General features: G+C 44.2%; 2 protein-coding genes across 2 annotated transcripts in view; both read left to right on the top strand.

Moving 5' to 3' along the window:
* AGBL4 (ATP/GTP binding protein like 4) overlaps positions 1-21,360 on the top strand; it is a 2,274,308-nt gene that overhangs the window by 1,214,834 nt on the left and 1,038,114 nt on the right. The window lies entirely within an intron of this gene.
* The window catches only part of BEND5 (BEN domain containing 5), a 114,381-nt gene that overhangs the window by 15,114 nt on the left and 77,907 nt on the right, over positions 1-21,360 (top strand). The window contains exons 2-3 of the mRNA XM_030206025.1: positions 11,535-11,668; positions 13,071-13,455. Coding sequence (XP_030061885.1) covers positions 11,535-11,668; positions 13,071-13,455 — 519 coding nt within the window. The remainder of the gene's footprint in view (positions 1-11,534; positions 11,669-13,070; positions 13,456-21,360) is intronic.

The following is a 21,360-nucleotide window of genomic DNA, read 5'->3' as shown; positions in this document are numbered from 1 at the left end:
GTTTTATAAAGTACATTTTATCAAATCTATTCAGCCTCTATTAAACCCATCAGCAATCAATATTTTACTTCATTCTTTAGTCTTCTCACAATTGGACTACTGCAGAATTGAAGATCACCAACGCTTTCAACTGGTCCAAAATACTGTCATCCGCGTTCTTTTTCACCTAAAAAAATTTGACCACATTACTCCGCACCTCAGATCCTTTCATTGGCTTCCCATATCCCACCACATCACTTACAAGATTCTCATCTTAGTTTTATAAAACGCTGGCTGTCTCTGAACCTTCTTACCTCTTACGACATCGTACACATTATACTCAAACTCGGGCCTAAGATCCTCCCAGCTTAATCTACTATCTGTTCCTTCATATCATGTAATAAATTAAGAACATAGTAGACACTTCATAGTCTCCTTCCAGGGTCCAAAATTGTGAAATTCTTTATCAACCCACTTCAGACAGATCACTTCACTTTCCCCATTTAAAACAGAGTTGAAGGCCTTCTTCTTTCATGTTGCATATGCATAAACTCCTCATGGTGGTGCTTGGTCTCCTTTGCAAACAATCTTCCCTTACCGATTGTTTTGATCTCTCCCCCTCTTTTCTATTTACTATGTAGTTCATCCCACCTACCCTTTTATTCTCATGTTTGTCATGTAACATAGTAACATAGTAGATGACGGCAGAAAAAGACCTGCAGGGTCCATCTAATCTGCTCAACAAGATAACTCATATGTGCTACTTTTTGTGTATTCCCTGCTTTGATTTTTACCTGTGCTCTTCAGGGCACAGACTGTATAAGTCTGCCCAGCACTATCCCTGTCTCCCAACCACCAGCCCTGCCTCCCACCACTGGCTCTGGCACAGACTGTATAAGTCTGCCCAGCACTATCCCTGTCTCCCAACCACCAGCCCTGCCTCCCACCACTGGCTCTGGCACAGACTGTATAAGTCTGCCCAGCACTATCCCTGCCTCTCGCCACCGGCTCTGGCACAGACTGTATAAGTCTGCCCAGCACTATCCCTGCCTCTCGCCACCGGCTCTGGCACAGACCGTATAAGTCTGCCCAGCACTATCCCTGCCTCCCAACCACCAGCCCCGCCTCCCGATCTTGACTAAGCTCCTGAGGATCCATTCCTTCTGCACAGGATTCCTTTATGCTTATCCCACGCATGTTTGAATGTTTTTTACCTTTCTACACTAAAGATCATATGCTGCCCAGGTGGCTAGTTCTGTTGGGTGGGATAGAAAATCTCCAATAAACTTGATACTATCTGCTCTTTTGGGGCAAGTGGCTATTTGGAGAAGATCTCAATAACTTGGTGAAAGAACTGGGGGAAACTAAGCCACATCAGTTGCCGGAGGATAAGCTGAAAACCTCATCTCAAGGAGATGTACTTGCATATATGCATATGGCCACCGCATCAGAGATTTCTATGTTTTGTGATGCTGGGCCGTCACTTTCAGTTCAGGGCTTTGCCCTTCGGTCTCGCCACGGCTCCAAGAACATTTACCAAGTTTATGGTAGTGGTTACGGCCTTCCTTCAGTGCCAGGGAATCAGAGTTCACCCATATTTCGATGACTGGCTCATTCGTTCATCATCGTATTTTGACAGCGTTTTGGCAACGGGCAAAGTTGTCTATCTTCTGTGGTCATTGGGTTGGGTGATCAATTTCGAGAAGAGCAGACACTGGAGTATTTGGGTATTCTATCTGACACAGCACGGGAGAGGATCTTCCTCATGGAGCGCAGGACATCAAAGCTGATTCAACAGATTTATCTTCTTCTCGGTCAAGGAAGGCCCAGGTTCTGGGACTATGTCCAGGTTCTGGGGTCAGTGACGACAGCAGTGGAAGTGGTGTCCTGGACAAAGGCTCATATGCGGCCATTACAGAAATCTCTTCTCAGCCGCTGGTCTCCTGTGTCACAGAAGTACGACCATCTTCCATGGATGCTGGTTTCTAGACGGAGGGTGGTTGTCGCCCAGGAATCTGACCGTTGGAGCTCCCTTTCTGATAATACAGTGGGGTGACAACAGATGCAAGCAAATCAGATTGGGGATCTCATTACAAGTTCCATTTGGCACAGAGCACCTGGATGGAAAAGGAGTCTCACTGGCGGATAAATTGGTTGCAGTTCAGGGCAGTGTGGAATGCCTTATGCAACTTTGTTCCCTTTCTGGCGGGTTCCACGGTCTGAGTTTTCTCTGACTAAGCGACTGTGGTGGCTTGTATCGAAAGCAAGGTGGGACACGCAATCGTCCGATGGCGTGGAGGCAGCCTCCTTCATAAGTTGGCTGAAGAAAAATCTTCTCTGCTTCTCGGCAGCTTTCAACGCTGGATCCTTGAATGTGGAGATGGACTTTCTCAGCAAGCACTCCTTGGATCCAGGAGAATGGTAACTATCCAGCCAGAGTTTTCAGCTGATAGTGGACCAATGGGGTTCTCCGCTTCTGTACTTGATGGCAACAAAAGGAATGCCAAAGTGCCCAAATTCTTCAGCTGTTGGAAAGAACCGGGCTCGATGGGAATCGATGCCCTACTGCATCTGTGGCCGGAGGCACATCTGTATGCCTTCCCTCCTTTGCTCTTGGTAGGCCACTTGTTGAAAAGGATTACATTGCACCAGGGTTGAATAATTCTCTTAGCCCCAGATTGGTCACAGAGGCCGTGGTACGCGACCTGATTTGATTGCTGGATGGGGGTCCTCTCTATTTTCAGGAGGTCCATGGCCTACCGAAGCAAGGTCTGGTGCTTGTGGAGGATTCATGTCCCTTTGGTCATATGGCTTGGTCATTGAAAGAGCTCGAGTGAGATGGTAAGGTTATTTTGATTCAGTCATTGCTACCTTGCTTCAGGCTTAGAAATACTCTACGTCCATGGCCTATATGAGGGTGTGGATGTTCAAGGGCTGGTGTTCTGAGCGGGAACTTTCTCCCTTCTCTGCTCAGATTGCGTACATCCTAGCATTTTTCCAGGCAGGCCTTCAGAAAAGATTGGTGTTGGGTTCTTTAAAAGTTCAAGTTGCTGCTGTGGCTTGTTTCAGGGACCGACTGCAGAGGACATATCTTCCAACTTACCCGGATATCGTTCTGGAGGTTTTTTTTTTGTGTGTGTTTACAGTTTTTTTTCTAACTATACTGACCCTTTTAGGAGGACTCATAGGGCAGCCTCCTTTACGATAATACCTGCATGTACAGTCACAGGAGTCTGGGAACTAATTAAGAAAACAGACTAGTGCAAAAACGTATACCAACATATTCATGAAGACTGTATTTATTGTTTGGGTGAAAAATCATATACATTCTCAAGACACGTGGTTGATCATTCAAATTCCTTTTTACATATTTCACTCAGGGTTAAAAATACCAGGGCTTACAGTATAATAACCTCATTCTCAGTTAGAAACACCTAAAAGCACAGATGAAACATTTAACTTTTTGAGCTTTGTTCTCATTAGTGATTCCAACACCCAGGACAAGGTTGTAAATCAGGGCACAGTTAAAATGACAGATTAAATGAACTTCTTGGCTACCTTTCCAGACCTTGAATGAGGATCAGAATAATGTAGATGAAAGGTGAGAAGGAGATGCATCGTTTATGAGCTGGCGTATTAACACTGAAAGAATTTTAAATCAATGCTGTTGAAGATTTAGGGCATCTCTTACTACAGTTCAATAAAGTTTTGCGGTTACCATGTGGTAAATGTCAAAATTAATGCGCAATGACTGCAAAGCCTTACTTTAACGGTTAAGAGTATTCCCAGCATCTTCCCATGTAGTTAACACAGAAAAAGTACACTTAGCACATATTAACTGTACTGCATATAACACACTTATTGAGGTGGCATAAAATGTTCCTCATTGTAAGGGCAATTCTATAAAAGGGTGTCTGGTAGGATCCTATTCAATGAAAGAATGTAAGTGCCTACATTTCTTAGTAGAATACTAGCCTAATTGCCTATTTGTGTCTAAGAGATGCAACCACATACCCCCAGATTCTATATAGCACACCCAGAGATCTGTGACAAAATCTAAGCTGAAACAATGCGAGTAACTTAACAAGTTTAACAAGCTAATGAGCACTGATAACAGTACTTAACAAGCAATAATGAGCACTTAAACAATAATGAGCACTAATTGGCACTAATTAGAATTTACGTGCACAACTCGCTGAGCGTATTCTGTAATGAAGTGCGCCAAACTTCTAAAATGCACAGGCAAAAAGGGACAGGAAAATGGGCATTCCGTGAGCATTCTGAAATTTACGCACGTAGTTATAGAATATGGCCTGGTGCGTGTAAATCGATGCGCTGGGATTTCTCCATGTTTCCGTTGGTGTAAATGGATTCATGTAGTTTTAGGTGCCGAGATATCAACTAAATGTATTCTATATACCATGCCTAAATCTAGGCGCCGATTATAGAATACGCTTAGTCAGGGCCAATTTTTTTTTTAGGTGTCATATATATCTGGCCTTTAACGTCAGCCATTGAGCTGGTGTGTTGTAGAAATGCACTTAATTTGCAGTTTTCTGTATGTTTTGTGTGTAGGTAATAGCTCTGCCCATGTGCATACCCTCCTTGCAAATGCCCACTATGTAAGTTAAGCGGGTATTTTCAGAATAGCCCGTAGGCAGAATTTTGCCATTTTCATATATATGTGCGCACATAGAAACATGACGGCAAATAAAGGCCATATGACCCATCCAGTCTGCCCATCCTCTGTAGAGTGGAGGAGTAGCCTAGTGGTTAGTGCAGTGGACGTTGATCCTGGGGAACTGAGTTCGATTCCCACTGCAGCTCCTTGTGACTCTGGGCAAGTCACTTAACCCTTCATTGCCCCTGGTACAAAATAAGTACCTGAATATATGTAAACCGCTTTGAATATAGTTGCAAAAACCTCAGAAAGGCGGTATATCAAGTTCCCTTTCCCTGTAACCCCTAATTCTTCCTGTTCCTAAGCGATCCCACATGCTTATCCCATGCCTTTTTAAATTCTGGAACAGTCCTCGACTCCACCACCTCCACCAGGAGGCCATTCCACGCCTCCACCACCCTTTCTGTGAAATAATATTTCCTTAGGTTACTCCTAAGCCTATTCCCTCTTAACTTTGTTGTATGCCCCCTCATTCCAGAGCTCTCCATTTGAAAAAGGCTCTCTTCCTGTACATAAATGCCCTTGAGATATTTAAACATTTCTATCATGTCTCCTCTCTCCCTCCTCTCTTCCATCGTATACATGTTGAGGTTCATAAGCCTGTTCCTATAATTTTTGCATTCAAGACTGCTTACTAATTTCGTAGCCGCCCTCTGGACCCACTCTATCCTGTTTATATCTTTCCCTAGGTGCGGTCTCCAGAACTGCACGCAGTACTCCAAATGAGGCTTCACCAGAGACTTATACAAAGGCACTATCACCTCCTTTTTCCTGCTGGTCATGCCTCTCTCTATGCACCCAAGCATCCTTCTGGCTTTGGCCGTCACTTTTTCTACCTGTTTGAAAGCTTTAAGGGCGTCGGACACAATCACCCCCAAGTCCCGCTCTTCCTTCGCACACTGAAGCACATGTGTATGCCATTATTCTAAACATTTATGGATATAATGGATGTGTAAATGCTAGCACCTGTATTATGTGCTGCATTAAAAATTCAATGTATGGTGCTATACCATGCTTTAGATGTAAGACACAGTTGTAGCCCTAATTTGTATTCATGCAGAAATTAGTGTGCACTAATTTTCACATTAACTCCCGGATTCTGATAGCTCAACTTAAGTTGTTCATGCAAATCCATTCCTGTATTCTGAATTTGCGTGCATAACTTAATTAGTTAAGCCAATCGGTGCTGATAATTGTCATTTAACAAGCATTTATTGACTAATTGGAATTAGAATTTATATGCAGAATTGTCTAAGCATATTCTATAATGTGATGCTTGTAAATTCTAAGTCACATAGTTAAAAAGGGGGCATGGAATGGGCAGGTCGTGAGCGTTTCTAAAATCTATTCATGTTGTAGAATGCACCTGGTCCGCGCGTAATTCAGGCGTTGGCATTTATACCAAGTTTTACTTGGCGTAACTGCCGATGACTAAATTTAGTCACGCAGATGGGCTTCTATAAACTGTGCAGAAATGTAGGCTTATTATATATAGTACGCCTAGGTGTATTTCGTTTCGGCACTGATTTTTTTAGGCGTGATATAAAGAATCTAGTCCTAACTACCTAGCACACTTTAGTAAAGGGTTTACTTACTGGGGTACTACTACTACTTTATCATTTCTATAGCGCTACTAGACGTACGCAGCGCTATACACTGGACATAGAGAGACAGTCCCCGCTTGACAGAGCTTACAATCTAATTAGGACAGACAAACAGGACAATATGGGATAAGGGAATGATAAAACATGGGTACTGAACAAGTGAGTAAGGGTTAGGAGTTAAAAGCAGCATCAAAAAGGTGGGCTTTTAGCCTAGATTTGAAGACGGCCAGCGATTGAGCTTGACGTACCATCTCAGAAAGTCTATTCCAGGCATATGGTGCAGCAAGATAAAAGGAACAGAGTCTGGAATTAGCTGTGGAGGAGAAGGGTGCAGATAAGAGAGATTTACCCAGTGAACGGAGTTCCCGGAGAGGAGTGTAGGGAGAGATAAGAGTGGAGAGGTACTGAGGAGCTGCAGAGTGAATGCACTTGTAAATCAGAGGAGTTTGAGCTGTATGCATAAATGGATGGGGGAGTCAATGAAGTGACTTGAGGAGAGGGCTAATATGAGCATAGCGACACTGGCGGAATATAAAATGCAACAGAATTTTGAACAGAATGAAGGGGAGAGAGATGGCTTAGTGGGAGACCTGTGAGAATCAAGTTGCATTAGTCTAAGCGAGAGGTGATAAGAGTGTGGATAAGGGTTCTGGTAGTGTACTCAGAAAGGAAAGGACACATTTGTTGATATTATAGAGAAAGAAACGACAGGTTTTAGCAGTCTGTTGAATATGTGCAGAGAAGGAGAGAGAGGAGTCGAAGATGATCCCTAGGTTACGAGCTGGTGAGACAAGGAGGATGAGTGTTATCCACAGAGATAGAGAATAGGGGAAGAGGAGAGGTTGGTTTAGGGGGAAAGATAAGAAGCTTAGTCTTGGTCATGTTTAGTTTCAGATGGCACTGAGGCATCCAGGCAGCAATGTCAGACAGGCAGGCTGATACTTTGGCCTGGATTCCTGCTGAAATTTCTGGTTTGGAGAGGTAGATCTGGGAATCATCAGTGTAAAGGTGATACTGAATACCATGAGATGAGATCAGAGTGCCAAGGGAAGAAGTATAGGTGGAGAAAAGAAGAGGTCCCAGGACATATCCTTGAGGTACACCAACTGATAGTGGGATAGAAGTGGCGGAGGATCCAACAAGAGTATACACTAAAATTACAATGGGAGAGATAAAAAGAAAACCAGGAAATAACAGAGCCCTGAAATCCAAGTGTGGACAGCGTATCAAGGAGTGGGCGGTGATCAACAAAAGCAGCAGATCGAGAAGGATGAGGATAGAATAGAGACCTTTGGATGTGGCCAGGAACGGGTCATTGGAAACTTTAGCGAGCACTGTTTTAGTTGAATGAAGAGGGCAAAAACCAGATTGAAGTGGATCAAGAATAGCTTGAGATGAAAGAGAGTCAAAACAACAGCAGTGAACAGCACGTTCAAGTATCTTGGATAGGAAAGGAAGGAGGGAGATGGGACGATAATTGGAAGGACAGGTAGGGTCCAATGAAGGTTTTTTGAGGAGTGGTGTGACTACAGCATGTTTGAAGGCATCAGGAACAGTCGCAGTGGAAAGTGAAAGATTGAGGATATGACAGATAAAAGGACTGATAGTAGAAGAGTGAGAGTGCTAAGCAGATGGGTGGGAATAGGATCAGAGGAACAGGTAGTTAGTTTTGAGGAGGAATGAAAATGTGCAGTCTCCTCTTCAGTGATTTCAGAAAAGGAGGCAGGGGTTGAAGGAGGTTTGAGAGAATGGACTAAGGGAAGGAGAGGTGGAGGTGACTTGGTTGAGAATTCAAGTTTAATCTTGTGAACCTTATCGTGAAAGTACTCAGCCAGAGTCTGGGGAGAAAGTGAAGGGGGGGGGGGGGGGAGTTGGAGGTGAAGGCACTGTGAGGAGAGAGTTCAGTGTGGTAAAGAGATGTCAAGGGTTTGAGCCAAGAGAATTTGTCAACTGGATGTAATAGTCCTGTTTGGCAAGTAAAAGAGACGGCCAACCACGTTCTGTTCAAGAAACTCCTCAAGATTTATCTATGTGAAAAAAACTTACTCCCCTGCTTCTTAATTCCCTGCTGTCCCTCATTTGTCCTCCCTGTTGTCCCCCCCCCCCCCCCAAGATGTTCCTTACTCTCTATTCCGCCATTGTGTTAATATGTTGTTCCTTCCATACATGTTGTTAGCCGCATAGAGCCTGCTATGTTGGGAATATGTGGGATACAAATGTTCCAAAAGAAAAAAAGCAACACTGGGCCTTCAAGACTAGGACAACAGGAGTACTTTATTAGCCAAAGACCCGACACGGGCCGTGTTTCGGCGCCAGCAAGGCGCCTGCCTCAGGGGTCGAATTTGTGAATATTGTAACATACAGATAGATGATCAGATCTGTGCTGGAGCCAGCGCCTTCGGCGTTTTTTCGTGCTATAGCGAGATCTATGCATCTGCGCCTTGACATCTGTACGTTACAATATTCACAAATTTGACCCCTGAGGCAGGCGCCTTGCTGGTGCCGAAACACGGTCCGTGTCGGGTCTTTGGCTAATAAAGTAGTACTCCTGTTGTCCTAGTCTTGAAGGCCCAGTGTTGCTTTTTTTCTTTTGGTTTCTCTGATTGTATACTGTATTACTCTCTCTGTCTGTAGGATACAAATGTTCTAAATAAATAAATAAAAGAGCAGACTGGAAGGAGGTCAGCATGGGATTTCAGCCAAGGGCGTTCGGCAGAGCGGGCACAGGAACGTAGGTAGTGGATTCTGGAGGTCAGCCAAGTCTGGGTTTTGTACATCTTACAAAATGGGGAATGGGAGGAGTGAGAATATCCAGAGCAGAGAGTAGTATTATAGGAAGAGACAGCCTCATTGACAGATTTGGATAACATAGTGGTTGAGAAGAGATTTGAAACACTGAAGGGTCAATAGCCTGAAGATTCCTAAATGTATTAGTTGAGATTGGACAGGACTGGGGGGGTGGGAGGGAGGGTGTTTTAAGTGTTAAAGTTATCAGATGATGGTCAGAGAGGGGAAGAGCTGAGGTACAGAAACTAGAGAGTGAGCAGTTTGAGAAGAAGATAAGATCAAGACAGTGGCCATTCTGGTGAGTGGGGTAGTGGAGCACAGTTAAAGATTAAAAGAGGATGTTAAGGAGAGAAACTGAGAAGCTTAAGAGACAGAGGGATCATTGGCATGATTGTTAAAATCCCCAAGAATGAGGGAAGGAGATGAAGGTTCAAGAAAGAAGGAAAGCCAGGCGTCAAAGTCAGTGAAAAAAAGGAAGAAAGGGACTTATCAGGGTGTTGATAAATGACTGCTACTCGGAGAGGCAGAGGAGTGAATAGACAGATGGAGTGGACTTTGAAGGAAGAAAAGCAGTGAGACTGAGGTGGAAGAAGAGGTTGAAATCCACAGGAGGGTGAAAGTAGTAGCCCAACACCACCTCCGCGGCCAACAGGGCGCGAAGTGTGGGAGAAAAGGAAACCTCCATTACAGCAGATTATTGACCTGGAAAACAAGGCTACTCTTGTACCACAGGAGTCAGTAACCTGCAGTATAAATATACCGTAGATTGGATTCCTGAGGTGAATTGAGGTGTACTAAAAGCCTGCCCTTTTACTGTACCTTGATAATTCCCCCCTCCCCAAGTGCTAGTAATTTTGTACATGCAAAGGGTGCATATATTCACATGTCTATGATAAAAACTGCATTCTTTTATTCCGTAAAACTGTAAACGTATAAAAAAATAAAAGTATTCTAAAGTTGATTTGGTGCTGTATGATCTCGGCAACTCACACACTACAACATCTTTAGATAATGCTCATACATTGGTTCACTAACATATATCACAGTCTGCAGAGATTCCACGCTTCCTTTTATCTTACATCTGTTTTTTGTTCTGTACCCAATTTCTTTTTTTTCCTCAGATCTGTGTTTCATTTCACCCTCGTTCTGTATCTTTTTTTCCCTCAGGTTAGGGATCAGGTAGCTCAAATGTATTCACATACAGAATGTCAGGGCTGAAAACTCACTCCCAATTTACCTGAGAGCTTAAAATTTGGCACCTGGTATCAGCCTTGATGGATTAGTCATTGCTATGATCTAGCCTGGCCGGATTTGTCAAAGCTGTGGCCTAATTTAGACCAGGCTTAGGAGAAATGATGACCATAACCCAACCTGTGCCTTCACACAGATCCCAGGAGAAATACTACAGCCGGTGGGGAGGGGTTAGGGAAGGAAGCAGGGGGAAAAAACCCCACCCTACCCTCCATCAATAATATCCAAAAAATTAACAACTGAACAAAAAGTGGATACAAAAACGTAAAGGGGGGAAAGTTTTCACTGTCTCCTAAAAATTTGTGGTTGGCACCCATGTCCTATATAATAATTCTCACCTCCAACGTTCTGACTTGCTGCCTGGGACCGTGGCTCATTCCGAGTTGGTCAGGACGACTCCGTAGATCATGCTGACATCATCGTAGCCATTATGATGTCAACTTCAGAACCCGGGGGGGAAAAAAACCTCACAGCTGATCCATGTCCACATGAGGGTCGCTGGACATGGGTGGCTGGGGGGGGGGGCAGGGGAGAGAGGAGGGTCACTGGACATGGGTGGCTGGAGGGGGGGCAGGGGAGAGAGGAGGGTCGCTGAACATGGGTGGCTGGAGGGGGGCAGGGGAGAGAGGAGGGTCGCTGGACATGGGTAGCTGCAGGGGAGCCGAGGAAAACCTTGCTAGTGCCCGTTTAATTTGTGTCAAAAACGGGCCTTTTTTACTAGTTTTCTACATATTTTTATATCGCCGCTGTCATAGGTGATCTGTCATTTTATCTTCTTTACGTTTCTTTACTTTCTTGTCATATTGCCCTCTTGTGGCCTTTCTCATTTGTTCCTCTCCAAATTCCTACTTTCAGATGTTGGTCTAACTGAATAGGGGCTGGTAAAACTGACTAACCAGCAGTGTTTTGAGTCTAGCATGAGTGTGGGGAGGGAGCTGTGTGAGCAAGTGCGTGTCCCATCGCCTTAGAGACAGGAGCTCTCTGTCATGGGCTGAAGGTGGCCCTTCATTCAGCACTAAAAATGAACTTGGAAGTGCAATTGCTGCATGTGTGAAAATAGGGTTGAATTTGACAAATATGTACATTCAAGAAATCTGAAGCAAAATTATTTAATCCATCTCCTCAAAACCCACTCCAAAAAACTGGTCTTGCCTAAAACGTGCACTATTATCTTCTAATTCCAGGCACATTTACCAATTTAACAATTTTTTTTTCTTCAATATACATTTTAGAAGACAAAACAGATCTTGAAAACAGTGTGATACAGAAAAAAATTAAAATCCCCAAACTTTCTGTCAATCCCTTAGAAGACACGGGGGAATTTAAAGACTATGGGGAAGAAGAAATGGAACTTAGACACAGTAAGGTACTGCCATTTTTCTTTTCTTTTTTGCTTTTCCGGTTGTTAGCAGTCAAGATTTTTACCAGTGCATCATTGCCAGAGAATTCAAGGGCAGCTGTATTGTATTAGTCAGAAATTATCTTTGTTATTATTTTGTCTGCCAATTGTGCTGAATTGTTAAATTGTTCTCTTTTTTTTCCATGTGCAGTTTATTGACAGTTTTGAGGTTTAGGGCATGTTTTACTTTGGTCAGTGATCTTTTAAAGGTCAGCCTGGTACTACATGAAATGCAGAGCAATGGTTATTGTCTAGGACTGTATAGCAGAAGTCATCAACTTCTGGCATGTCTCAACATTTGCTGCCAAGCTGTGTAGATCTCACTATACAAAATTTCACAGATGGTTGGACTTCTATGTGCAGGCAGAGGCTGAGACCAGAGGCGACAGGGATTTTACTAGCCACTGTATCACATCATCTGCAAAGATGTTGCATGCTTTTGCCAGTTCGCCAAAAAAGATTACCAGTCTGTGTTCTGTAACGCAGAGCCCTATATCCTGGTAATGCTTAAAGACACATAGCCAGACCAAATATATTTATCATTGTTCTTACAAATTAGAACACCTGAAATATTTCTCCATGTGATTTGAAATTTATAGTTCTTTTGTAGTGCTACGGTCACCATTGCTACTGAGAGGAATAAATGGCAAGTGATCGACTCACCTGCAAATACGCAGTAGAGACTTCCCTCTCTGTCGCGCCCTCATGTCAAGACTTGATGACGTCAGAGGGCGGAACAGGAGGGAAACGGAGTCGGACTGTAGGACGCTGCCGCTGGAGCCTGGAAACGAACATCACGCACACCAACCTCCACCCCATCCCCGCCGCCGCTCCCGCCCCTCCCTCTGTATCAGGCCCCCTGCACTGACCTGACAGCGCCTCTCACCTCCGTGTGGAAGTGCTGCAGGCAGCAGCAGAGGGCTTTCACACGGGGGTGAGAGGCGCTGTCAGGCCAGTGCAGGGGGCCCGGCACGGAGGGGGGAGGGAGCGGCGGCAAGGAGAGTAGCTGGAAATCTCGCCCGTTTTAACGGGCTTAACGGCTACTAGCAATATAATTGTGGAATTGCTATATTTGAGTTTTCAGATCAGGTTTGGATTTCTGACCCGAACTGTAATATAGTTTTGAGAATGGAGTATTGTTTTTATTTTTTAATGTTTCTGAGAGAGTTATGTTTTTTTTTGTTAGATAGTTGTTTATTTGTTTTCGTTTTTTCTATTTGTTACCTGGTTAGAACATATTGTTTGATTTGGCGGTTTATAAATAATGTGAATAAATTAAATTAATTAAAAAAAAAACAATTAGGGATAAGTCTTGTATTAAATATAGTAAATTGTTAAACTTAAAAAAATTCATTATTGTCATCAACAGAGACAAGATGGCAGAAAACAGCATGAGGGTACACACAAAAGCATCGAAGCAGTTGTCGCACGGCTAGAAAAGCAAAACGGGATGAGTCGGAGTAGTAACTGCAGCTCCGAAGAAGCCTTTATAGAGACTTCTGAGAACACGAACATCAGTGACAATGTAAATGATCCAGTAGTTCCTCGGGTTGTGTATGAGGAGTTGCTGAGGAGTTACCAGCAGCAGCAGGAAGAAATGAGACATATCCAGCAAGAACTTGAAAGAACACGAAGGCAGCTTGTACAGCAAGCCAAGAAACTGAAAGAGTATGGGACTCTTGTGTCAGAAGTTAAAGAGCTGAGAGACCTGAACAGGAGGCTCCAGGATGTACTGCTGTTAAGGCTAGGCAGTGGTAAGTTCCCAGACTGTTACTAGAATTTACAATGATTTGCTAAATCTTAAAAGGACAGGAGTGGCAGTAAGCGGAATGGCTGTGCATGTAAATCAGTTTTACTTGAAAGGAACTGAAGGAATTCTTGAGCAAGTCGAGATGTTATGTACTGACTTTTGATTCATTTAAAAACCGAGAATAATTTTGCAGGCAGATGTTTGTGATTGGGCAACGTTTCTATAGGTCAGTTTGCTTAGCTATAGTAATTACGCTGTTTCTAGTTATTAAAAATACTAGGAAAAAATGCCCGTTTCTGAGCGGAATGAAATGGGCGCTAGCAAGGGGCCCCCTCCCTCCGTCCCTCGAAGCTACTTGCCTTATTCGCCCTCCCTCCGTCCCTCGAAGCTACTTGCCTTGTTCGCTGTGGGCCGTTTCGGCCCTCGAGTGTCAATAGCTCCGCCCTCGACGTCATGACGTTTTGACGCGTCATGACGTTTTGACGCGAGGGCGGTGCAGACACTCCAGGGCACACCGGATATCTCGGGCGCCTCAACTTCCGTGGAGGCTTCAGAACGTTGGGGTTGCCTTTTATGTATATAGATTTGCTGCTAGAGCCGTAGAAGGCAATTCTTTAACTTGGCGCCTCCATTTAGGCACGGCAGTGCTGAGTGCCAGTTTTATTTTGCCATCTGTTTGCCAAGATGCTATTACAGAATACATGTGTAAACCCGAATTTAGGCACGACCATTTATGCAGGGTCAATGGCAGACATAAATATAAGCGCACCATGCAGAGTGCGTAACTTCTAGTATTCTATAGACGAGGCTACGTATGTACATTGGAGACGTATCCTTTGCCTCCCTATGCTTCTTCCACATATATACCTCCTTGCAGTTACGCACTGTGGCTTCAAGCCTTATTTGTGGTTGATAAAGTGCTTAAATTGGTTCTTAGCCATGTACGCGAAATAAACTTTTAAGTACCCATTTTAGAAGGCTGGGTTATGCATGTATCAAACCCAAGCGTGTATTTGGCACAGGAGTTTGATCTGGATGTATTTTGGGCAGGAAAAGGGCATAGCAGGTTCATAGACGTTTATTCCCCATTTTAGTAGGGGACTAAATTTCTGTGTCCTAAAAGATAAATGTGGGGAGTTACACCTGCTACCAGACATATTTGGGATTTGGTAAACAGCTGCTATTGAGCAGCATTTCACTAGAGGGATTAGGGGAGGTTGCCCCCTTAACTCCCCAGTGGTTTTTATCGTCACTAAGTGCCAAACTGCAACAAGCCAGTCACTGTGACGATGTCAGGATAATAACTGATGTGCTGGCTTTGAACCTATCAATATTATAAGCGCTTATTTTTCTAAAATGGATATTTATGCTGCCTGCACTTGGCATATAAATGTTCGTTTCGCCTGTATTTCAGGTCAGGCATTATATTAACAGATTCTATTCTAAAATGCTGGTGCAACTTGAGACGCACTGACCTGCACGTCTCAATTCCTACTTTCCATGAACTGTCTACAATGGGGCTGTGTAGCACTTAGATGCAGGCCTTAGTGCCTAGTGCGCCTGTGCGTGTAACTGCCAATCTTGGCGCTTCTGATGCACATACAGTGGTGGAAATAAGTATTTGATCCCTTGCTGATTTTGTAAGTTTGCCCACTGACAAAGACATGAGCAGCCCATAATTGAAGGGTAGGTTATTGGTAACAGTGAGAGATAGCACATCACAAATTAAATCCGGAAAATCACATTGTGGAAAGTATATGAATTTATTTGCATTCTGCAGAGGGAAATAAGTATTTGATCCCCCACCAACCAGTAAGAGATCTGGCCCCTACAGACCAGGTAGATGCTCCAAATCAACTCGTTACCTGCATGACAGACAGCTGTCGGCAATGGTCACCTGTATGAAAGACACCTGTCCACAGACTCAGTGAATCAGTCAGACTCTAACCTCTACAAAATGGCCAAGAGCAAGGAGCTGTCTAAGGATGTCAGGGACAAGATCATACACCTGCACAAGGCTGGAATGGGCTACAAAACCATCAGTAAGACGCTGGGCGAGAAGGAGACAACTGTTGGTGCCATAGTAAGAAAATGGAAGAAGTACAAAATGACTGTCAATCGACAAAGATCTGGGGCTCCACGCAAAATCTCACCTCGTGGGGTATCCTTGATCATGAGGAAGGTTAGAAATCAGCCTACAACTACAAGGGGGGAACTTGTCAATGATCTCAAGGCAGCTGGGACCACTGTCACCACGAAAACCATTGGTAACACATTACGACATAACGGATTGCAATCCTGCAGTGCCCGTAAGGTCCCCCTGCTCCGGAAGGCACATGTGACGGCCCGTCTGAAGTTTGCCAGTGAACACCTAGATGATGCCGAGAGTGATTGGGAGAAGGTGCTGTGGTCAGATGAGACAAAAATTGAGCTCTTTGGCATGAACTCAACTCGCCGTGTTTGGAGGAAGAGAAATGCTGCCTATGACCCAAAGAACACCGTCCCCACTGTCAAGCATGGAGGTGGAAATGTTATGTTTTGGGGGTGTTTCTCTGCTAAGGGCACAGGACTACTTCACCGCATCAATGGGAGAATGGATGGGGCCATGTACCGTACAATTCTGAGTGACAACCTCCTTCCCTCCGCCAGGGCCTTAAAAATGGGTCGTGGCTGGGTCTTCCAGCACGACAATGACCCAAAACATACAGCCAAGGCAACAAAGGAGTGGCTCAGGAAGAAGCACATTAGGGTCATGGAGTGGCCTAGCCAGTCACCAGACCTTAATCCCATTGAAAACTTATGGAGGGAGCTGAAGCTGCGAGTTGCCAAGCGACAGCCCAGAACTCTTAATGATTTAGAGATGATCTGCAAAGAGGAGTGGACCAAAATTCCTCCTGACGTGTGCAAACCTCATCATCAACTACAGAAGACGTCTGACCGCTGTGCTTGCCAACAAGGGTTTTGCCACCAAGTATTAGGTCTTGTTTGCCAGAGGGATTAAATACTTATTTCCCTCTGCAGAATGCAAATAAATTCATATACTTTCCACAATGTGATTTTCCGGATTTAATTTGTGATGTGCTATCTCTCACTGTTACCAATAACCTACCCTTCAATTATGGGCTGCTCATGTCTTTGTCAGTGGGCAAACTTACAAAATCAGCAAGGGATCAAATACTTATTTCCACCACTGTAAGTGGTTGCGTAAGTGTAGGTTTCAAGTTTTAGAATTGCTCTTAGAGATTGTGAAGGATAGATTGCAAGTACAAGTCTTTCATGCTTATAGAAAAGTACAGTGAACCACTATTATCAGGGCATTGTTTCTTCTGAATATGCCCAGTTTTAGAAAATAATTTGGTTTTCTTACACTTGGTACTAAGAGAATGGCCAGTGGGGACCCTTGGTCGTTTTTTCAGTGTGCCTCAACCGCCAAGTAAGAGCCTCTTCATAAACGCCAACTGGTGGTTGAATACGTAACAAAAGACGAGGAAATCTGAGTGCCCATAAATTCATGTATTGACTTCAGATTAGTTTAATTGGAATGAAATACTCATTGTTCCAATATAGGGCCTTTGGAAAATAATGTTGTCAATGGTTCTCCATTTTTAGGCAGTATAGTTCCCTTAAGGGTTGTGCACATTATTCAAGTATGAACCCTAAGCAACTATATTTTCATACCACTCCATTATGTTTGTTTTGGATGTACTGGTGATAATCTTAGATGAAACATGTTGATGGTACATAGGGTTTTGCCTTAATGTCATGCTTTTTTTTTTATTCAATAGATTTTTAAATTATGAGTTGTTGTTGATTGTCTCAGTGAGGAATGGATCATATGATTCAATGATGGAAATTACAACAGAACATATTAGTTCAAGATTACTTTATTGTGGTGATGCGAACATGTGAACATCAACTTTTGACATTAAAGTAGTGGGCCAATTCAAAGTGATTTAAGCAGACAGGAGAGGCTCCTGTGTCCAGCCACCAATATTCAATGGCACCTAAATGGACAGTGCCGCTGAATGTCGGCATTCACCGGCCATGTCCCAAGTGGGCAGGTCAGAGGAGTTACTGGGGGTGGAGTCAGGAGTTATGCAGGTGCCAACATAATACAGTACTGGCACCTATGTAGTTAACAGAGTATGTAGGACTGCAAAAAAAGGAGTCCTGACTTTGCCTGGTTAGCCATGCGGGTACCGGTTCTGAATATCATCTGGCTCCTGCATAACTTCCAGTACCGACCAGCATATAGTTCAATGTCCTCCTGCCTTTATGGGTCTACCTGAAATTCCTAGTGGTCCAACAGGGCAGTGGGGGCAGGAGTGAACTCCACTCTCGCCTGTCTCTAGAGGCTCCCTAGTAAAAATGATCATGGCAGGAGAACATAGGACTTATACAGGTGTCTGGCAAGTATCAGCCAAGACCTGCATAAGTGTCTTTTGCGGGTCCTGGATGAATATTGGCCAGGACCCGCATAATGGCCAGTGGCCTGACATGCTCTGATCAGCTGCTGATATTCAGTGCCAGTGCCCAGACACGGCCTGGCATGAATATCGAGGCCTAATTCTGGCCCCAGCAACAGCATTTAAAAACCTGCTGACTGCCATGGCTGAATATTTCCTGGACACTGTTTAAAAATAATTTGGCAACTACAGACAAGTCGTACAGTTGAATCTTGTTATAATAATTTGGATAGGCAGGCTCTTTTTGATCTCTTAAGACCAAATACTTAAATCAGCTGTAAAAACCTATTGCATATGACATTAGACTGTAGTCTACTGGCCTAGTTAAAAGTAATTTGATTGTTAATTCACTGGCAGATCCATGAATATTTCACAGAGAGAGATAAAAAGGCAGAAAAGAATGATAGGGTTTATGCATTTTGTAATTTCTTTGGCTCAAAGTTAAGATTTTTTTCAGCCGTGATTAGAGAACAGGCATTAGATCTCATTACTCTAAAGACCGCATCACTGATTAATTGATAATACGTTATAGCATTATTCTGTCAAAATGGTACATTGATTTAAGGTCAGAACCGAAACATCTTGACCCATAAGGTTGCAAACAAAAATGACCCATCAGTGCTTCAGATTGATAAACCAAATACCGAGAAATTCAAAAATGATTAATAAATAAAAGATTGCTGTGGGCATTTTCCAGTTGTGAGGTAAAGACAAGAGTATCAGTCCTTTCAATAGTCTTCTTCAAGGCAGGCATGACAGGAGGCACATCATTAGCTTGGTGGTGTTTCTGTTTGTGATGTTTATTGTTGTTTGTTTGTTACATTTGTACCCCGCGCTTTCCCACTCATGGCAGGCTCAATGCGGCTTACATGGGGCAATGGAGGGTTAAGTGACTTGCCCAGAGTCACAAGGAGCTGCCTGTGCCTGCAGTGGGAATCCAACTCAGTTCCTCAGGACCAAAGTCCACCACCCTAACCACTAGGCCACTCCTCCACTGTATTTATTTGATGCACTGTTTTTAATGGTAATCTGTGGCTGGTCTTGTTATGGTCATAATAAGCTACTACTACTACTATTTAGCATTTCTATAGCGCTACAAGGCGTACGCAGCGCTGCACAAACATAGAAGAAAGACAGTCCCTGCTCAAAGAGCTTACAATCTAATAGACAAAAAATAAAGTAATTAAATCAATTAATGTGTACAGGAAGGAAGAGAGGAGGGTAGGTGGAGGCGAGTGGTTACAAGTGGTTACAAGTCAAAAGCAATGTTAAAGAGGTGGGCTTTCAGTCTAGATTTAAAGGTGGCCAAGGATGGGGCAAGACGTAGGTGCTCAGGAAGTTTATTCCAGGCGTAGGGTGCAGCGAGACAGAAGGCGCGAAGTCTGGAGTTGGCAGTAGTGGAGAAGGGAACAGATAAGAAGGATTTATCCATGGAGCGGAGTGCACGGGAAGGGGTGTAGGGAAGGACGAGGGTGGAGAGATACTGGGGAGCAGCAGAGTGAATACATTTATAGGTTAGTAGAAGAAGTTTGAACAGGATGCGAAAACGGATAGGGAGCCAGTGAAGGGTCTTGAGGAGAGGGGTAGTATGAGTAAAGCGACGCTGGCGGAAGATGAGACGGGCAGCAGAGTTTTGAACCGACTGGAGAGGGGAGAGGTGACTAAGTGGGAGGCCAGCAAGAAGCAGATTGCAGTAGTCTAAACGAGAGGTGACAAGGGTGTGGATGAGGGTTTTGGTAGAGTGCTTGGAAAGAAAGGGGCGGATTTTACGGATGTTGTAAAGAAAGAAACGACAGGTCTTGGCGATCTGCTGAATATGAGCAGAAAGCAAGTTATCTGGTCATTTGCCTAATCAGATTTCTCTCTCTCTTTTTTAATTCATTGATGAAGGAACTAATAGGATGGAGGACAGTGGCCAGTAGAAAACTCATAGTATTTTATTGCATATTGCACAAAAACTAAAAGAGGCGAGTAGAGGAAAACAGAAAATAGACTGAAACATAACATACTAGAGATTGACTGAGAATAGTGGAAACATTACTACTACTACTTAACATTTCTAGAGCGCTACTAGGGCTATGCAGCGCTGTACAATTTAACAAAGAGAGACAGTCCCTGCTCAAAGAGCTTACAATCTAATTAGACAAGTGAACGGTCGGTCCGATAGGGGCAGTCAAATTGGGGCAGTCTGGATTCACTGAACGGTAAGGGTTAGGTGCCGAATGCAGCATTGAAGAGGTGGGCTTTAAGCAAAGACTTGAAGACGGGCAGGGAGGGGGCTTGGCGTAAGGGCTCAGGAAGGTTGTTCCAAGCATAGGGTGAGGCAAGGCAGAATGAGCGGAGCCTGGAGTTGGCGGTGGTGGAGAAGGGTACTGAGAGGAGGGATTTGTCCTGTGAACGGAGGTTACGGGCGGGAACGTAAGGGGAGATGAGGGTAGAGAGGTGGTGAGGGGCAGTAGACTGAGTGCATTTGTAGGTAAGAAGGAGAAGCTTGAATTGAATGCGGTATCTGATTGGAAGCCAGTGAAGTGACCTGAGGAGAGGGGTGATATGAGTATATCGGTTCTGGCGGAATATATGACGTGCAGCAGAGTTCTGAACAGATTGAAGGGGGGATAGATGGCTAAGTGGGAGGCCGGTGAGAAGTAAGTTGCAGTAGTCAAGGCGAGAGGTAATGAGAGCGTGGACGAGAGTTCGGGTGGTGTGTTCAGAGAGGAAAGGGCGAGTTTTGCTGATGTTAAAGAGGAAGAAGCGACAGGTCTTGGCTATCTGCTGGATATGCGCAGAGAAGGAGAGGGAGGAGTCAAAGATGACTCCAAGGTTGCGGGCAGATGAGACGGGGAGGATGAGGGTATTATCAACTGAGATAGAAAGTGGAGGAAGAGGAGAAGTGAGTTTTGGTGGAAAGACGATGAGTTCGGTCTTGGACATGTTCAGTTTCAGGTGGCGGTTGGACATCCAGGCAGCAATGTCGGATAACTGCCCAGCATTTTATAGCTTTTAGAGGCTCTTGGCAGCAGCCCCACTGTGCGAGTGCGGGACCCTCAGTCTCATTTTTTCTGCAGAGCTAGGAGGTCGTGTCTTGTTGATCTCAATGTTTTGTTTTGTTTTTTTTTCACTGCATGTTTTACCTTTGTTTTTCTAGAGTTTTCAGCTCTTTTAAGCTCTTCCAGTCAGCCGAGACAGATGCAGCCTCAGGACTATTTCAGTGACTCTGACACAGATTGGTCATAGGAGTCTGATGAAAAGCTAGACTACCTTTTGGAGGAGGGGTCATATAGCATACTTTCAGACCCTTCTCCACCTGAGCTTCTCTCCTTCATTCGTTTTGTGAAGGAAATGGCAAAGACCGTTGGAAACGGAGGACAAACCTAGGACTGAGTTGTTTCAGGTCCTGGAGTTTGACTCTCTGCCTAGAGATGCTGTGACAGTCCCTATGCACA

This window comes from Microcaecilia unicolor, chromosome 6 (genome assembly GCF_901765095.1).
Source record: "Microcaecilia unicolor chromosome 6, aMicUni1.1, whole genome shotgun sequence".
Taxonomy (NCBI): Eukaryota; Metazoa; Chordata; class Amphibia; order Gymnophiona; family Siphonopidae; genus Microcaecilia; species Microcaecilia unicolor.
Note: the sequence above shows the minus strand (reverse complement) of the source record. Positions and strands in the feature narration are given on the sequence as shown.